We start from the raw sequence: 20,183 nt of genomic DNA, 5'->3' as shown, positions 1-20,183 counted from the left end.
CAAGTAAGGTACCATAAGCCAGCTTTTCTTTGTTGTTAGACAACTCACACAGGAAAAAAACAAGTTTCATGCTGTAGTGACAAGAGGACCAGAGTCAGAGACTACGACTATCATACATGGCATATAATTATATAAAATTATGCCTATATAATGAAATCGTTTCAAACATATAATTATAAGCTTGATATCAAACGTCCAATTGCCCATTTTAGACATCATTTGAAACCTGAGATTATTCAGAAACTTATTTGCATACAATAGACAATTTGAACATGATACATATAGAATGGAAGGCTTTTTATCCTGAAGTTTTTTCCATTTCATTTTATCACAGAAATCTGCCATTTTATCTCAAAAATTTCTTGTATACCGGTATATCATCTTGCATCTGCAAATGTTGTGATTTCTGCTTTTGTATATATATCCACAATACGCTATTCTATTGTTTCTGGCTTACATTTTAATCTAGAGAATAATGAAATAAAAACAGCACTTCCTTATTCCATCAACCTTTTTAGCTGAGTTTAGCTTTAATGTTCAATCACATTGACTTAGCACAACTTTTCTTATATTTAAAGCACACTCTACCATCACGTGATCTTGTTATCACAGTTAGCCCTTCGGTTTTCAAAGAGATTTGCATACTGACATATAATGTTGTTTCTTAGACTGTTTGATTGCTGTGTTTACAAAAATAGAATCATTCAAAAATGATGTAGTGCATTGAAAAGATTTAACAAAGATGAAACTATGCTGCTTCTTACAAATAATGCTTGTTATTTCAATACAGAGTATTGAGAACTTCACTATAATTTATATAATATTTCTTAAATAGGGTCATCAATAATTAACGTTACAACTTTGAACAACTGCATTTAACATTAATACTTAGCATTACAATGTTAATAAATTGAATAATTCAAGTATTATATTTATTAGGCCTAAATTTTATAAGCCATGAATAAAAATTTGAATAAAATAGCTATTGTAGAGCTCTTCAAATCGGGCAAGTCAAGGAGTGATATTTGCAATATTGTCAAAAAAGTGGAGTGGTGGTATGCTAATTACTGGCTGGTATGCTACAGCTACAGTTGCATCCTCGACTAGTCTGTTCCTTGTTACCACAATGCTGCTGCTTAGCACTGAGTCTAGCACAAAAATGTTTTAAAACAATTTGCTTCAATGCAAAGCTTATCATTTTTGAATGTTACCTAAATTTCAAAATAGCAAAAACAAGTTTTCTGTAAATTTAAAATAATTTTTCAGTTATTATATGCTATTTAAACTTATAATATAAGGAGGCTACAAAGCACACAAATGAAAAGTCAATGTATTTCAGTTGGTTTTAAAAAACAAAAACTTTAAATAACTCAGATGAAATAACTTGATTTTAGGATTTAACAGTTTTGATCTATAAGTCCAAGAGTTCTGCACTCAACAGCCAAAAAGGATGAGCTTATGGTTAACGAAACATTTCTTAGTTTGCTTAGCTTACATCACTTGCTTTTGGCTTGGTTTACCTTGTTTCTGCATAATATATGTAGCCTATTTGGAGCTGGTATACAAGTCCTCCCATGATAACTCAGGGGGGGGGGGGGGACTTGTAAGAACTCAACCAAACATATAGGGTGAAACTACAAGGGGGGGGGGGGGGGAACTTTTATACCAGCTTCGCCTATTTAGCCAACATTTCAATCCATCCCAGCAACAAGTTATCCTTGTCTAAAGGCTATAACTTGGCAGGTGGTCTTGCTTGTATTGACATTTGACAAGTATATCTGTTAAATTCTTTTAGCTAAAGCAGGAATGCGAAATATAAAGTTTTTCATTCAGAAATAGACAAGAAGGCAATAGAATTCCCACTATTTCTTGCAGCATGACAGGCAGAAATTTTGTTTTTTGTTGCGAATTCTCTTTTTCCTCAAGTTAGGTCATTTCCTCTTGTTTCATTATTTTGTCAAATTTAAAATCAGATTTTCTCAAATGAGGAAATTTCCTCTCAAGTGGAAGCCCTTCTTGTGTTGTTTAGTGCAGTGGTCTTCAACCTGTGGGTCGCGACCCCAAGTGGGGTCGCCTTAACTTTTCCTGGGGTCGCCACAACTCACCATATCGTATTCAATTTGTTACCGTTTCAATTCATTATCGAAAACAAGACCGATACTTTTTTGTTGTAGTTCGCATCCTTTGTCGGTGTTTTGGAGTACAGCTTGCCTTCTCATGTCACAAATAAACCATTGTGGTGCAATAATCAAAAACAGAATAGTTGCGACAAGTAGGACAGAGCAAAAGCATTCGCGATACTAGTTTAGACTAACTTTTTATTATTCAAGGCATGATTCAAGGTGACTCCAGAACGAGCGAATAGGTATTTATGCACGTGCAGTGTGCAGACATTTCATCGGCTGTTTACGGTTTGCTTTGCAGCTAGTAATAGTAATTTGTAGCTAGTAAGTATAGCTAAATATTATACAAAAATGGCAGCAAAAAATACCAGAAAAAAATCTTATGACGAGGCTTTTTTAAAACTTGGTTTCACTGAATTTAATGGCAAACCAAAGTGTGTAATCTGTCTTAAAGTTTAGCGGGTTTAACATAATGTATTAAACACAAAACAAAATACAGGTATATAACATAATAACTCAAACGTTTTCGACACGTACGTGTGTCCTCATCAGGGATTCAATCTGCAATAATATACATAAATGAAAAATTGTAAGATAAACTTGACTTTGCACTACAACTGTAACGACACTCTGGACTGAAAAGCACCTTTTCAGTCCAGAGTGTCGTTACAGTTACAGACAGTGCAAAGTCAAATTTATCTTACAATTTTGGGAAAAACAAAATGGGGTCGCATGTAAATGTTGAAAAACATTTTCATTTAAATTGGGGTCGCTTCTTAAAAAGGTTGGAGACCACTGGTTTAGTGTGTTCATAGTTCACTGTTGTTGTTTGTGAGTAAATTATTCAGAGTTGCCAGAGCCTACAAATTTTCTGGTCAAAAACAGGTTTTAGACCAGCCAAAAATTGCGGCTCATTGGCGATACCAAAAAACAGCGGGAAAACAGTAGGCCTAAAGCTTCTCAATAAGAGACTAATTGAAGAAAGCAATGCAAAAGATATACGATGTTGCGACCGGGCTATACTTTACACTGATTGTACTATTTTGGTATCATGCACATTACAGCGTTTGAATTTTATCGTTTCTACTTTTCTCTATACCTCTGCTGTGTTGGCATGTTAGTCTGAGCGTAAAATGCGAAAATATAGGGCCGCCTGGAATAAATTGCGACCTTAACAAATTTGGTATCGTTGGAAAGCTTAATTCCTCTAGTTTAAGATTATCACTCTCCTCCAACCAGGGACCCTTGGCAAAAAAAGTTGTGGCCGTTTTTTAAGCAACACCTTGCGCCGCTAGTGGCGCAGCTAATCTAGCTATGTTTTCAGCAGAAACAGCAAGCCGTGTAAAATTCTGGCAGTCGAAGTTGCTCCGGTGACCACTGACCAGCTTATTAGCCATGTAGTGGTATCCATCTTGAACTCTGAGCGTTGCACAAAAAGAAAAAAAAAATAGCCATGAGGTTTGTAAGTAACTAGGCAGTACTGAGTAGGTTTGGGACAGCAAAGATTCTTGATCTACCACTCTGCACTGGCTGCAGTACTAGCCTAAATATCACAGAACTGAGTACCGTACCAGGCAAGCCTACCGTAGTTTAATTTGTTTTGGGAACTGTTTGCAAGAACATCATTATCGGTACCGTAAGTTATGTCAGGTTATTCATTTAATTTGGTTTGCAACAGAAGTCAAAACGTTAGATAGGGTTCCGGGCAGCAGGCGATACACATTACACAGAGTGCACTAGGCCTATAACAGTGTATATACAGTACGGTATGCTGGGCTATGATGAAAGTTAAAGGAAACAGGTCTAAATGTTTTTTACATGCAGCATGTCTTATCATCTCTAGCTTATGTTAAATTTTTGAATTTACTGTTGTTCTTTTAGTTGAGTTCTCTTTCATTTAACATCTTGGATTTTAAATGGCATTGCATGCAGATGTGAAGTATTTGTACCAATGAATGCAGTATGGTAGTAGTAGTAGGCCACTGTTACCAGTGCACTGGTACACAAACTGACAAAGGAAGGGTGTTTATTGAGACCTGGTAGCTTCTAGTGATATCCATGCAACAATACGTTTTCTGGTAATTGCACACACTATCAGTTAAATAAGGAGGCCAGCCTACCAGTAGGAGCTATGGTTCTTGTTACTTCTGAGACCACCTGTAAAGGCTATAACATATTCAGATATAGATTAAGTTTGAAAGAGCAAATGTTCTGTGTGGCCATTTTTTTCCCAGGTCTGATGTTAGTTTTCTCTCTTTACAGCTTTAAAGATTTTTATGAAATACCGGTAATGATTTCTAAGTTGTATAGCTTAGTTTATTAAACAGTTAAAATTGATAGACTAGTTTTCAGATGTTATGGAAATAATTGAATAATGGAAAATCAGAATCAAGCTTTTTGTAATGAAAGTTTATGCATCAAATGCCAATCTCATAATGTATCAAAACTACAAGAAGTGAAACGAGGTGGACTGAAGACATTAATCAGCTATGCACAAAACATTGGTGACAGTCATCTTTATCAATATCTAAAAGAAAAAGAAGAGAGCAAAAGTAGTTGTAAGGTGCATGAGGTGTGTCAAAAATTACTTGCTGTTTGCTCATGCTTGGAGTGGATGTGATACAACTTCTGCAATATATCACCAAGGTACCAATATAATTAATCAGCTTTGGTAGCAGTACATTTTAATCTTGCTTTCAGTGTTTTATCTATAGTGTTTGTTACAGTGTTTTATATATTTCTGAACTGCTTAAACCATGCTTGTCTGAAAGTATATACATTTTTACCATTTTCTGATCAGCTTTTAAAAGATATGCAAGAATTCAGATGGCAGTCATTACCAAATCCACTCAATATTATTCTAATATTGTAATACTTTTATTTGGAATGCCAATGCATGGAGTGTATGCACACATTATTTGGTGACAATGATTAATTATGTCATCTGTCTTGTTGCTTAGGAAAGCTAAAGATGTTCAATTACCTGAAGAAGGAAGAATTTCAACAATCTGCTGATGTATTTGGGAGATTAGATTCTACACGTGAGCAAATAGCTGATGCTGGAAGAGATTTGTTATTGAAAAGGTTAGTTACTGGGACTGTATTGGTGCACAGTTAATTAAATAAGAAGAAATGAAAATGTTGCTGAGTAGCCTACCAGTCTGAATGAGATTCACCGATAGTAATGCTATATTTTGTTGATCCATCAAGCTTTAGTGCAAAACCTGCCGATTCATTTGGCCAACTACGGTACGTCAAGTACATGCAGATGGTTGCAACAGCTTCCACTGTTCATCCTGAAAGATTGCCACCCACCGAAGCTGCAATTCGTTTTCATTCCTTCAGAGTACATTTGCAGGTGAAATAATAGTGCGTAGCCTAATGGTATTGTAACACAATACCCGTAATCATTTAGTATAAAAGCGTCTTTGCTCTATAGATTATACCACTTGAAGATATTTTTCAAAAATTGTTTATTGTCGGTAACTTCAAAATATTACAGCAAATTGCGCTATTAAACTGCGGTAAGGAAAAGATGCAAGTTATAGCAAAACAAGTTGCGTTATAATATGACTAGCATAAACATGTGGTGTAGGCTACTACAAATCAAAAATTTTATGACAGCAAGACTTGATTTATCTAAGTTGATATAAAACTGTTGCTTCAGGTATGTCAGTGGAAGCATCTTGACACTGAAATCTTGGATCTCGCACAATGGGGATGGAAAACTGACGCAGCAGGTGCAGTTATGCCAATAAAGGCCAATTTAGATCCGGCACCAGAATGGCTATTGAACGTTGTACGATGCAAATGCAAAAAAGGAACAAAAAATCAATGTGGTACAATGTCTTGCAGCTGCAGAAAACATGGCTTAAAGTGCGTACAGCATGTGGAGAGTGTCGTGGGGAAACTTGTTGCAATCTCAGTTGTGTACAAGAAGACTGCCCTGAGGATTGCGACGGTTTGATCATGTTTCAATAAATTATCTGTTCTGCCAACAAATTAAAATCAAAATTTTACAAGTGCTCCAGTGATATTAAAAACGTTCTATTCCGTTCATATTGTACTCCAATGTATGCATGTCATCTGTGGGAAAATTATCATCAACGTAACATTAATCGCCTGCGTGTTGCCTTCAATAATGCATTTAGAATTATACACAATTTGCCTAAACATTATAGCGTACGTGAACATCAAGTCTTGTGCAACATTATAACATTTCATGCATTACTTCGGAAATATGTTTTTTCTTTTGTTGGAAGATACGAAGTATCCGAGTGGTTAGCGCGTTGGGCTCGCATTCGAGAGCCTGCATGTTCGACTCCAGCCACCCGCACTTGCCATTGTTTCTCTGGGCAAGAAACTTTACGATCATTGCCTCTACCCAGTGATCGATTTCGAGTAATGGGTAGTACCAAATTTAAGTCATAAGTAGAGTAGACAACCGGAAACAAACATTGCCGTCGGCTGCAGCGTGGGTCAGGTGTATGTCGGAAGGCGTACACCGATGCATAGCGCTCAAGTCCGCTTTCCCGCAATGCAGAATAAAGATAAACAAACAAACAAACTCTATTGTTGCCTCCCTGATGAGGTCCGATTGCCATCGTATATCAAATTATCGTCTTCATTATAATAATTCTATGTATGCTGATATCTAGTTTTGATGGCTGCCATGTCATCTGATTGTTTTTATCGTTCTGAATACTTTCAGTTCTTCTAACTTGCAACACTACCGTACCATTGTCTGTAAACTTGTAACATTAGATAGCTTATTTAGTGAGATTTTGTGCATTTGCAGTTTGTGTATTATTTCGTTGTTGTTGTTCGTTATTTGTGCATTTGCAGTTTGTGTATTATTTCTTTGTTTTGTATATTGACAGCTTTGTCTGATGCAAATAAATATTATTATTTGTGTAGCCTATTGCCCAAATTTGAGCTACCGGAAAGATTCCACTGGATAGTTGAGCTGTACTCCTCAGACATGGCATATCCACTAGCAGTGTGAGTCGAATTTTCACCGTCGACAAGAACAATAGTTACACGCCTTGGGCACTGGCAGCAGTGGCCGAGTGGTTAGCGCGTTGGGCTCGCAGTCGAGAGCCTGCATGTTCGACTCCAGCCACCCGCACTTGCTGTTGTTTCTCTTTGCAAGAAACTTTACGATAATTGCCTCTACCCAGTGATCGATTTCGAGTAATGGGTAGTACCAAATTTAAGTCATAAGTAGAGTAGACAACCGGAAACAGACCTTGCCGTCGGCTGCAGCGTGGGTCAGGTGTACGTCGGAAGGCGTACACCGATGCATAGCGCTCAAGTCCGCTTTCCCGCAATGCAGGATAAAGATAATAAAACAAAAACACTCCACGGCATAATCATTGAAGCAAAGTTTTAAAAATTTTCGCATTTTTTGTATAATGCCCATAATATACTCTAGCCACTTGTAGCGTTTAGTTTTGTCATTAAACCGGACCTGGGGTCAAAATGCCCCCTTGAATCATTATATGAAGCTCCGTTATGTCTAAAAACGATTTTTTAGAACAAATGTATTGGATCTGCAATTATCAATGGGCTGAGAGTAATAGGTAAGCAATTTTAATTTGATGACGTCAGAGTGACGTCATTTAAATATAAATAATATTTTATCATATGTGAGTTGTCTCTTTCTTATACACATAGGGAAAAAAGTTAAAAATGAGCCTAAAAACTTGTGCAAAAGGAATTATACAGTTTCGCCACTAGCGGCGCAAGGTGTTGCTTCAAAAACGGCCATAACTTTTTTTGCCAAGGGTCTCTGATTGGAGGAGAGTGAAAATCTTAATCTAGAGGAGTTAAGCTTTCCAACGATACCTAGTTTGTTAAGGTCGCAATTTATTCCAGGTCAAAACGTTTTACGCTTAGACTATGTAGGCTATTGTTGTTTTTTGTGATGGTTAGAAATAAAACCAAACTTAACTAAATGATTGATTGATTGAATCTTTATCCTCGGACTGGGAAAGCTTCTTGCAGAGCTTAATCCTGGCAGTTTCGCATACTTGCAGAGGCTTTGAATCACTGACGCAGGCCCGGTCACCGAGATTGACAGAGTGAAGTTTCAGATTGTTGAAGTGTTGTTGCCAGGGAATTATTCCATCCATTAGATGCCGCTGAATGGAGAGCAGTCCTTAACGTGCGTTGCTCAAGCGCACACCCCGAGAGTCCAACCAGCGCGCTATTGATCTTGAAGTTTCTTCGTTCCAGAAGTGACGCGCTAACCAATTGAGCTATCGGGACTTCACATTTTTGTAGCCTTTCGAGTTTTTTTTTTGTCTAAGTTAATAAGTTTAAAACGCCTTTGTCGTACTTGCAAGTGTTAATTGTAAAAAAAACTTTTCTTTTTTCTACTTCACTTCCAGGTTTGGTGGCTGTGCAATTTTAGGTAGGTAGAATCTACCATCCCTAAATTTTAGGATAGGCTACTGCTTATAACATTGTTTTATCGATGTAGCCTATATTTTAAAGAAGTGAATAAAAAAATATCAGTGTAACCATAGACTTTACATACGTAGACGAGAAACTCCGAAAAAAGAAAAAAGCGATTTTAATGAAACAAACCAAAGCGGCGTTAAAATCATGCGTCTGCCTTGCCACGCATGACTGGTGCTTACTGGCTTTCCATTGGCAAAACAGAAAATGACACTTTCTTACAATTTTAAACATCTGGGAGCGGAAGCTTCATGCTTATACAAGAATAGCAATGGCAGTTTCTGGTAAAAACCTATTTCTTGCTGATGAAGATTGGGAAATACACGTGGAGGTAATAATTGAGACCGTGCTTCAGACAGTAAAATATTTCAGCGGAACTTTTACTGGTAACACTTCAACTCTGTCGTTGATATAGTCTGTCTAAAATCTATGGTTTAACATGTTAATCTACTTTAACATGTTTGTTGTGGTTCTCTTTACAACTGCCTATTTTTGAGCTGCGTAAAGGTCTGTGACCCAGACTTTTGCCGCTCATACCGACTTCCGCCCGTAAATTTCATGTATTAAAAGTTATGAGATAGTTTGTATGACTTTGATTAGGCTACATAGTTTTAAGTTTAAGTCTTAATACATCGGTATACATCAATCAGATACCACTCGAATGCTTTATCGGAAATACAGTAATTCAACGTGGATCGTGCCTACCCAGACAGCCACTTAATCTGGCAATGATCTTTACCAGATCTGGCATCGTCGGGCAAAATTAATCCGGCTTTGATCTGGCATAAAATTATGCCCGCTCTGGTTGATAGTGGTAAGCCCGATCAGACGTGTTCAATTTTGCCCGATCGGGCGTAAATGTCGGGGCAAAATCTAGCCACGATCGGGCAAAATTGAACACGCCTTATCGGGCTCACCACTATCAACCAGAGCGGGCATAATTTTATTTCAGATCAGATGATCTGTCATCCGTTGACGCGACATTCAGACAGAAATTAAACATAACTGACAAAGCAAACGAACAATGCCATCGAATTCAATGATTTGTTTATTACAAAAAATATAACAAATCACAATAAAAATGAACATCCCATCATTTAGCAGTCACAACAACATGGTATAAACATAACATGAGGAGACATAAAGGAATACACACAGTAGAGTTGTGAAAAAGCAAATTCCTTTTTTCGAAATTGAGAAGATAGTCTGTAATGCACGACACTTTTTTATTTCGAGCCCATTGTGATTTGGAAGTAATTCACTTTTCCTAAAAGTAGGCCTACACAAACCAAACCTGAGCACGAGTTTGAGGTCTATTGAACGTGTAACAAACAGATATTTCAGAAAGTCAACACTTTACGTTGTTTTCACTTTCTGTTTGACTTTAAGAAATAAACGCAAGTCATTTCAAATCGATGAAACGCAGATTACGATTTCTTAACAACTTTATTGAATCGTCAGCTTGTCGCATTTTCCGACCACCATCCCTGTCCTTTGCTTCATCGAGCCAATGCACCACACCTGCACGAAAGTCTGTTTCCCTTGCCTCGGAATATACTTCTCTAATGGCAGCTGTAAAATGTAAACTTTTTACATTAGAAAAAGATTGATTGTTCCTTATAAAAGAGGGTACGTTAAAAGCTGTGCCACTGCAGCAAACAAAACGTTTAAATGCCATATTCAAAAAATTAATAATAAATGTTAAATTGAAAAACTTGATTCTCAGCTTATGCTACAATATTTAGTAGATAATTTTAGTAATAATTACTCAGAAACGTGATGACAAATAAGCTACCATTTTCAACTCACCAAAAATAACTTTATACAATCGCAGTTGCTGGAAACCTTTTTTTCCGTGACGCCCCTTGCCACTCAAGTTATAAAACTTCGCCAATTCATTGCCCATAGTTTCCTTGAGCATTCTCCTTGTGGTTTCAGGCAAACTTCTACCGCTGAAGTTCAAAAAATCAGTAACCTGCAAAAAATTAGTCTCTGCTGTTACTCAAATCTTATGCTATATCGCTAACCTTACCTGAATGCACTTTTACAACGACATGTGGAAATAGACAATGACGAAAAGCTGGCAGTTTAGCAATCACGTGAAAAAGTATCTTGTGTCAAACATCATAGATCAAAATAGCAACCTGTAAAATCCAACCAGGAGAAACAACTTTGTTGATGATGAAAACTTTTATTATTAATGTACGTGAATGATCAATGAATAAATTTGGGACTCTGCAAACAATAAACTTGTCAAGTGAGTGTAATTAACTACTCACCATAGACGTTTGGAACTTTCCATCCAGTAACTTTCTTTTTATATCACAAATGTTCTTGAGAATTAATTGGCAAAATTTGAAACATTGGAAATTTTTCACTCCTTTTTTCCTTTGTTTTTTCAGAAATCAGTCTTTTTAAGCACCGTTGTTGTGCTTGAATTTGTTCAAGAACTTTGAATATCCGAGCTGAAAAAAATAACATTAATGTAAAGAACACATTGCCATAAATAGGATTCACCTAAAACAACAATGAGTTTCACACTTAAAGGGGCAGACAACCCCATTTTCAAATGCAAATTAAGAGTTGAAATACATAAAGGGGATATTCAAAAACACGTTGCACTTGTTTTTATGAAAAAGTACCCATTTGTTCTCGCGCAATCTTAAAACAAAGTTTTGGTTTTGCAATAGACCTTTTGCATAACAAACCAACGGAGCGTGACGTTGGAGTCGTGAACGACTAGCCGCTGTTTGCAATGCTGTGTGATAGGGTTAGTGGCGTGGTTTGCAGGCGAATAAATTGTTTAACGTTTGCTTGAGCTGTTGTTTTTTGGTCTTTACAGGCGTGTATCATTGTTTCAGTATAATTTTCCAGAAAATAAAACTCTTTTTAAGTTGTAAACTTAGGCTACAGAAGTGTTAACCTTCGACCAGTTCTTTACTGTATTGGAAGCGATCTTCCCAGGCAAAGATAGGAAGAATTTCCTGTATTATATACAGCTTCAAAAGCTAAGCATGCAAATCAAAATGTTGATGCAGAACTTGATGACGATGCTACTTTCGAAATATCTCAAAATGATACAGGAGCACTGCATCTAGGCTACATAGACTAGCGGTGGAAGATTGATTTTTTCGTGGTGTTGATGAAGCTTCGCCTGGGTTTGTTTTATACAGACTTAAGCACAAGGTTTGGTATTAGTTCTGCATTCGTACGGTACTGTAGCCTACACCGTACTTTTCATTCATGAATGCATCTCATGTATTTAAGGTTGATTAGTTTGAACATATTCCGTCATCGTGATGTTATCATAGCAGCTATGAAGCCAGACTTCAAAAAGGAATAGGCTACACAAGCACCATGATCGTCATCGACTGCACTGAAGTAGGCTACGTCTCGAAACACCATGCTCGATCACTTCACCGTCAGTCGCAAACGTACTCGAACTATAAAAGTACGAACACTACAAAGGCATTAGATTAGTGGGAGTTGATCCAAGAAATGGGGTATTATGTTTGTATCTCAGTTGTACACTGGTAATGTAAGTGACAAAGAAATATGTCAGAGGAGTGGATTTTTCACTTTTTGAAGCAGAAAATAACTGCTAATGAACTGCACTTCAATGATGCTGTTATGGCCGATAAAGGGTTTCTTATAGAAAAAGATTTAGCATACATGGTATTGGTCTACATTTGAATATCTCACCCTTCTTAGGTAAGCCTCAAATGAGTGAAGACGAAGTGTTGAACTTGAATACACGAAGTATTGCACGCCATCGCATTCATGTAGAGAGCGGGCCATAAAAAAATTCGTCAATTTCATATCTTTGACAGGAAAATACCAGTGACTATGCTTGGCATCACCAATGAAGTGTGGTTGGTTTGTTGCATATGTTATGCAGAATGAAAATAAAATGTTGCAAGACAAGGTACCACTGACGTGATCCATAATTCCCGGTCAAAATGCACATGCTCCACAATGGCCGTCCTAAATTGCCTTTCCCAGTCTGTTAGCCAACACGATGATTAAAACGAACAAGAACTGAAGTGTACCGATAACATACAACAATTCATAAACACAAAAAATTTACTTTAACCAGCCAGCGACCTCACGCTTGCTTGCAATAACAAGAAACGCCTTCATAAACCGTAGAAAACAAGCGATTCTGAACTCTCAGACTCCGCGTAACTCAAACGTCACGCTCTGGTGATTTTGAATGTGCAAAAGGTCTATTCGAACCATAGACATCTTATTATAACTAGACCGCGCATCGTCACTTCTCTCGTTTACGATTTTTGAAGAAAGCAGGTTCAGACGTCAGCCATTATTAGTGTACCTATTCCGCGCGTTTGCCAATGCTTTTGTAGGGACCCGTAATGAATTTTCATTGTTTTGAATTCAATTCAATTTATTTTTCCTTGTCAGAATGCAAAACAAATGATATTGTGAAAAAGAAATACAGGAACAAAACCAACAAAAGGAAAAGGTGGCAAAACTATTATGGTTTAAGACGTGCATGAACGGATTTAATATTGCGGTATATGAATCGATAAATATACAGTAGTTAAGCACGGCCACCAAACCTGATACTTTAAAACAAGTAGAAGTAGATGAATTAATTAGTTAAGAATCAGTCGCCTCCTCGTTCCTGAAACAACTGGAGCGCCAATTCTTAAAGCAATGAGAACACGACTGAACACAACTTAACTTTCTACAAAATGTAATTCTCCTATAATATTTGCGTTTCTTAAAAAACTCAGTTGTTGTGAACAAATAATTGACAAAACAAATAGTTTTCTATGCAACAACACAACCGCAGCTTTTACCAGGATTCTGTTCAATAGAGATTGATGGCTTTCGATTTTCTCCGTTGTAGCAAAACGTTGCATTATGACGTAAATTCGTGTGATTTCATCAACAATAACTTTTAAAGAAATAGCTTCAGTTTCAAGTTGCTGTGAAATAACAACTAATAAATATCTCCGCAATTCACCTAGTATGACGAAATCTTTATATGATTTCACCTTTGCTGTTCTACAATCGCAAACATATTGTTAGAATTTGTTAATTTATGCTGCCAAAATGTGCGCAAAGATAACGTTATGTGCAAGGTGCCGCTTTGAACTGAGTTCACACACTTTACCTGTTCAACCCAGCTTCTTATCATTTAAAGATAGAAGTGGACTTTTTAAACCTTCTTTCAGTGTTGTATATATTTGTGAAGAAACTGAATTATGCATTAAACGGTTACTAACTACCACAGCTGGGAGATTACCTCTTCATCCAGGCATTGTGGAAGCTATTGCGGTAGCTGTGCTTGGAAATATAAACCATTCCAAGATATTTACTAATCTCACGGATCTTGTGTTTGAATGCACCGTTACCGATAATCACATTTTTACGCTAGTCAAAACTGTGTCCAAATGTTATTTAAAAATTAGGTTTTACCACATTGGTAAGGAAACCTGCAAGCAAATACAAGGCAAATTGGTTCGTAAAACGCTTAACAAAACAGTACTTTTCAAACACCAATAAACTACTTCCTTTCGACATCACATCAGTATTGGTGAATATTTAATTTGTTTTGATTTTGTTGAGCTATAGGCCTACGTTATAGCCGCTATAATATAGCGTATCATTTGCTTAGGTTTGATGTAATACACTGTTTGTTGCTGTTTTTACAATAGGCTAATCATCAGCTCAGCTGTAACGCCAAATTGAATACGGTAAGAGTTCTGCTGAACTGCTGGAAATGATGCATTCAGTGTATCGTATACGTGCTCTCGCATCGCAGTGTTTTTGCTTTATATTATAGACTGTATGTATAATTCTGTACAATTTAACACATGCTTTTATTCATTTCATAGATGAATAAAACCTCTATTACACCAAAGTTCTAAATTATAGTTAACAAGTTAGTTTTCTGCAGAAGCGCAACCAGCTCAGAAATGTTATCGTTAACAGCGCAGCTTTCACGCGAGTTTGAGACACTAACAATGGCCGCCGCCTTTTTTCAATTTCTTCAATCGAAATACGAGAAGCGCAGTCTAGTTATAATAAGATGTCTGTGATTCGAACACACGCCGCCTCAACTGTTGTCAAAATAAAATATTTGCTTACGTGACGTCATAACCAGACTTTGGCAAAAACATTTTGCTGGTTTAAGGTGTTGAGTGCAGCTGCAGATAAGGTTTGAAGCGTTGCAGCAGTAGATAAGATTATCACAAGTAAAAATTTTAGCTCAGATTTAGTTTATTGTAGCTTTGATACTAGATTACATCATTTTAGAGACCATACTACACATTTACACTAGGCCTTGCACTGTTTGCAGGAAACAAGCAAATGCGATTATTTTGCTTCAGTGCTACAGAATGGTTTTGATGGGATTTAGTAACAAGAGGTTTAGACAGTCAAGGGTTGTAGGGGCTTAAATTTATTTATTTTTCATCTTTAGTCATGTTTGTGTACTATCAGACATGTTTTTAGGCCTATCAGACAGGCTAAACTAATATGCCTACCTCAATATACGGTACATGCTTTCCCAGTGCCATACCTTACTTGAATAGATTAAGCTAAACCTGTTACAGTTTTATACTCATCATGACAAGTCGATGTGTTGTGTATGACTGTTCAGTGTTCATCTGGTGGTTCTTCATACAAGAAAATTGAAATGGGACAAGTTTGTAAACACCACAAGAGTATGGCCAGGAGCAACAGAGACCAGCATAATAATGCCGACTCCATTTCAAGGAAACAGATTTTCAAAATCTTCAATTTAACATGGGACTTGCCACACAGCATTAAACCGCAATGCATGCCCTTCAATTTTTTTCAAAAAAATCCATTTCAACAACTCTGCAACTTTTGGAGTCAAGGTCCAGTGGGGAGACAACTCCACAACAAAATTCCAATCCATCCATACGACCGGCTGTCAGGAAACGTCAAGTTCTTGAAGTAATTTTGAGTTAACAATAATGTTACTACATGTTTGTTATAAAGTACCGTACATAAATTGGGGAATGGGGAGTACTGTACCATCCTTGAGAAATTGTTTTTCATATAATTTAGAATATCTTCCGGCTAAGCCTATTACATTTTAGTTGCTGCCTGCTGGCATAGCGATTCCTATCCTAGCTACATGTAATTTTAAAATGACCCATCTATAACTCACCAAGTATATTAACAAAAACAAGTCCTTGACAAACTGGTGTTTATTTCATTTACTGGCTAGCACGATATGCAACAGTAATGTAACAGTACATAAATGTGAGTTTTCTTTATTAGCCTACTGTCTTGTAATCTTGAGTTGTATTGTGCTGTTTTGTAATGTGCTTTTTGTGTTCATAGTTGTCCTGGTATTCTGATGGGTCAAGCCAAACAAAAATCGTTATTTGTTATGCCGCAACACAATACAACATATCGGATTTTCGTGTTTTTTTGTCAAAAGGATGCCATGAAGCCAAGGAGTGTGGCAAAAGGTAAGAAATTTTAACTCTATAATAAACTAACATATGAAATAACGGGTGGCGATGATGTCATCCCCTCATACATCATACATTGCTTGCTGCTTTTGAGAATCATGCTGCCAAAATGAGTTTCATTTGTAAAACTGCTTGTGTCTTGGTTGGTTTTGAATCTTTATCCTCGGACTGGCTAAGCCTTGATTGGTTATTCCTGGTAGTTTCGCATACTTGTAGAGGCTCTTGACACAGGGCTGGTTACCGAGATTAGCAAAGTTGAAGTTTTTCGATTGTTGAAGTGTTGTTGCCGGAGAATTCACTAGGTGCCACTGAATGGGAAGCAGTCCTGAAAGTGCGTTGCTCAAGCGCACACTCCGAGAGTCGAACTTGAGCCGGGCGCGTAACCACTGAGCTAACGGGGCGGGATGGGAAGGCCTATTATTGGTCAACATTTTTGTTACGGATTTGTTATAATAGATGTAATAAAAGATAAGTTTTTATTGGCTTGTGAGTGCAAACATCATTTTGGTCTGCATTTCTTTTATACTATGCATAGACAACTTGTAACTGCAATTCTTTTATACTATGCATAGACAACTTGTAACTGCTATTCATTCCAACAAGAATAGCAGCAGGTCTACCGCTAGGTTTCGGGTTAGCTATCCGAAAGCAAAGCATAAGGAATGAGGCTATCCTCTAAAAACGATCAAAGAAAACCCCACTTACCATAAGTTATCTATACACCATAATTTTATGAAATTAGCAATATTCTAAAACTGCTACTTTATAATATGTGTACTGTGTAGTTGTAGTATGTGATTACCCAGTCAGCAAAATCAATCATTTTTACATTGATTCAACGTTTTGCAGACGTTGAAACAATGTAAAAATGACGGATTTGACGCAAATTTTGTCATTTTATTATTCATTTATTTGACGCAAAATTCGTCATTTTTACATTGATTCAACGTTTGCAAAACGTTGAATCAATGTAAAAAGGACTGATTTCGTTGACTGGATAAGCATGTGCGCCGTGCGGTAAAGTGAAATGTGTGCAGCAAACATTGTGACTACCATACATTTTTATTGATTTAAAATGCATTATCTTTTTTAAAGATCATGCCAAGAGCCTTTTGAAGATTGCATTGTGTGAAAGGGAAACATTGGCAGAACACCGAGAAGAATGGGAAAGCACACCTCTTTCCATGCATTTATGCTTAGACGTTTGCATCCAGATGTTTCTGATGCAATTGCATCTTATTTTTCACGGTTTTCTAACCAAAACCCGTCTTAAATGATGTAGCAAATGCAATACCTAAACGTGGGCAATCATGTTGTATTATATTCATGTAACCAAAAGTTGCTTTTAAATACGTTATAGGCACATTGTCTACAGACAATTTGTTCGGTGGATCTGGGGTTACCTTTGTCATTCAATCCGTGTGCCTCTGCCGTCATGCGTTGTTTCGGCTATTAGGTCGAAATTTTCAAGTGAACATAGAAAATATGTTGGATTTAAATTATCCTGATTTGAAATAAAAAGAAGTCACAATTCAAAGTCTGCTTCAAGAAAAGCTTTGCCGTGTGCATAGAGAGAGTGATTTTTGTACTTGTACACTAAAGTATACCTATCAGAGTTCTTGAGAAAATGTTCCTAGTTCTTTATAAACTAATATGGTGCTTGCCTGAAGCTAGTTGCTTTCGGTGTTCATTTTATCAACTACTAAGCTGCTTAAAATCGACATAAATAGTTCATTGCATTTGCTGGAAACGACACCATAAGCGATCTCTTACTCTGCATTTCAAATGCATCTTGCGTGAACATACGAGCAGCTTGTACCGTTATGACGTCACGTCCGATTATGGCACGGTTCAGTGAGCACGCGTCGCTCTGAAACTAAGGGCTAACTAAAACGGCCCTACAAAGGAAACGCAATGAAATTAAGGAAAAATTTCAACGACAACCACTTATTATACATCTCTAGAGCACTTACAAAGAAAAAAATCGAAAAGTATGGTTTGGGGTTTACTGCCCCTTTAACTAAAATTTGTATAAATAACCACACTCGTTTTACTGATTCACTGTATGTGTGCATTGTGCAATCATGGCTAACACAAGGTAACAAAAAAAAGTAAGAAGCATAGTCCAACATACATTGTATGCTCCATAAAAAATTCAAATCAATGAATCACTTTCATATACGTACTAAAAATAGGCTCAAATTCTGAACAAGAAATCATCCTGTTGCCACTTGGAGTAGTACTTTGCATTGGAGCACAACTTGAACGTTTCTTCGGAGTATGCTCATATTCCAAGCTATAGTTCGCTTCAGCATTATACTCTTGGAAAGTATTTGGAGCTAGAAATATACATAAATACCACGACATTAATGATCTACAATACATGATACTGTGGTTTCTTGCAGTTCAGTTTAACAATATTGAAACTAAAATTGTCACCCAAAAGTGTATGTCAACAAGAAAGCTTTATGCAGTGCGTTGTACAAATGTATAAAAGTTTGAATATTGGCAGTAAACCCACAATAAAAGCTAACAGGTCCAGTAAGACTGATAATTAAGACAAAAATTTTCTATCGTTCTTTTATTCTATCATTCTTTTATTCATTCTAAGATATCATTCTTTTATAATGCACCTTGAAGGTCATTAAGACAATTAAGACATTTATAAGCATAACTGCAAACAGCGACACCGGTTAGGCCTCAAAGTCTTATCAGACCAGTCAAAGTACACTGGATAAAACACTTGCTATATAGAATATAGCAATGAAATCTGATAGAAAAGATATATAATTTCAATATAATTAATTATAATACCAAATGATTAAGCAATTCTTGATGTTGATATTCATTAGTGTCTTTCTTCAAAAACTTTAAACTTTTCACTTGCTTAATGTAAGCATAGTGTCCCTTTTTATACCTGGTAGAACATCCAGGAACAGAACAGAAACTTGGAGCCATGGAATGACAGAATGTTTGAATGAACAGAGCCAAACCGAGTGATCTTGAGCTGGACGCGTAAACAATGAGCTAACAGAGCGGACCAACGAAATGTAATTTTCACGTCAATTAGAAAATGTGAATTTTTTGAAAAAAGTTGTGCAGGGATATCTAGAGAAGGGGATATGAAGGCTCGCAGCGATTGCCTTGTCCTCATGACACTACCAGGGCGGTAGTTTGTAGTGCTTTAAACATGTGGTTCTTTTTAAAATCATGGAAAGTTTTGTAGTGCAGCTGGTACTATGAGCTACAGAAGACAGTTAGCAAATGTTACGTAGAGCATATTTAAAGAATACTTGTTTACAAAGACAGTTGAAATGTTACCAGTAAGCTGTTTTTTTTTAACAAAGCCTTTGCAGTAGGCTAGATGTAAAGCAAGTATATGGGTAGTTGAATTAACAAGCAACCATGAGCATGCTGTGAATATCCAGGCCTGATGCTAATAACGCAATGCAAGTTATCATAACAAAATTTATTAAACTACTATCGGTGCCAATTGTCATTTTACGATAAACAGAGATTATTTACGATAGGCCTAAACAAAAGCCCTTCGATTGTCAGACGTAATAAAAGCCTTTGTATCCCCTTCTTTAGATATCCCTGAAGTTGTGTCAAAGAAAGGATTTGAATTTGTTAAAAGTAAAATCTTAAGAAAAAAAACAGAAAATTTTCACTAAGCTAGGACATAGTAACAATCATCTGAAATAGATTTAAAATAGCCTACAAAAAGTTGGATACAGGCTGCACAAATATGCAGTGATGTACGCGCATACAAAAAATATTGACGCCGTCAGCGTAAACGCAAACGTTCGAAAAACCATACGCCGTATGCGTCAACGCAACTTGTAAAAAAAGTTGGCGGCGTCAACGTCAGCGCATACACTAGCGTAAACTAATTTTGTTTGCTAGGTGCCAAACATTCACACGGTATAAACCACTTGAAACAAACAAGTTTTATTTTGAATTTCCACGAAGAAACACAAGCATCTGAAAGTGTTCATCTGAAATTTTGCTGTGTTTTGGTTCCAATATGTTTTTGCCCATTGAAAACATTCTTTCAACTGCAGCGCTGGAAGGTATTGGCGTGTTGTAGAGAAAAAAATACATTAAAAAGTATGCGTTG

At 36.8% G+C, this 20,183-nt stretch overlaps 3 protein-coding genes across 4 annotated transcripts; 2 read left to right on the top strand and 1 right to left on the bottom strand.

Moving 5' to 3' along the window:
- The first annotated feature begins 5,082 nt into the window (after positions 1 to 5,082).
- Positions 5,083 to 9,628, top strand: LOC145769117 (uncharacterized). The gene is made up of 5 exons (XM_082580712.1): positions 5,083 to 5,207; positions 5,334 to 5,481; positions 5,791 to 5,922; positions 8,516 to 8,538; positions 9,538 to 9,628. The coding sequence occupies exons 1-5, from the start codon at positions 5,095 to 5,097 to the stop codon at positions 9,626 to 9,628; spliced, it is 507 nt and encodes a 168-aa protein (XP_082436838.1). The 5' UTR covers positions 5,083 to 5,094.
- Positions 9,622 to 18,982, bottom strand: LOC145769589 (uncharacterized). Of its 2 annotated transcripts, XM_082581246.1 has the most exons (5): positions 18,878 to 18,982; positions 18,250 to 18,402; positions 10,865 to 11,050; positions 10,395 to 10,560; positions 9,622 to 10,157 (listed from the first exon to the last, which is right to left on the bottom strand). In XM_082581246.1, exons 3-5 carry the CDS (start codon positions 10,865 to 10,867, stop codon positions 9,988 to 9,990), a joined length of 339 nt encoding a protein of 112 aa, XP_082437372.1. In that variant the 5' UTR covers positions 10,868 to 11,050; positions 18,250 to 18,402; positions 18,878 to 18,982; the 3' UTR covers positions 9,622 to 9,987. The 2 variants fall into 2 exon arrangements, with proteins under 2 accessions (XP_082437372.1, XP_082437371.1); XM_082581245.1 differs by lacking the exon at positions 18,878 to 18,982 and having other exon boundaries at positions 18,250 to 18,732.
- Positions 14,703 to 17,972, top strand: LOC145769513 (uncharacterized). Its single transcript, XM_082581162.1, has 3 exons — positions 14,703 to 15,536; positions 15,930 to 16,060; positions 17,159 to 17,972. Exons 1-3 carry the CDS (start codon positions 15,205 to 15,207, stop codon positions 17,338 to 17,340), a joined length of 645 nt encoding a protein of 214 aa, XP_082437288.1. The 5' UTR covers positions 14,703 to 15,204; the 3' UTR covers positions 17,341 to 17,972.
- Positions 18,983 to 20,183: the final 1,201 nt, after the last annotated feature.

Source organism: Aplidium turbinatum, chromosome 4 (assembly GCF_918807975.1).
Source record: "Aplidium turbinatum chromosome 4, kaAplTurb1.1, whole genome shotgun sequence".
NCBI lineage: Eukaryota > Metazoa > Chordata > Ascidiacea > Aplousobranchia > Polyclinidae > Aplidium > Aplidium turbinatum.
This window is presented reverse-complemented; position numbering and strand designations above follow the sequence as displayed.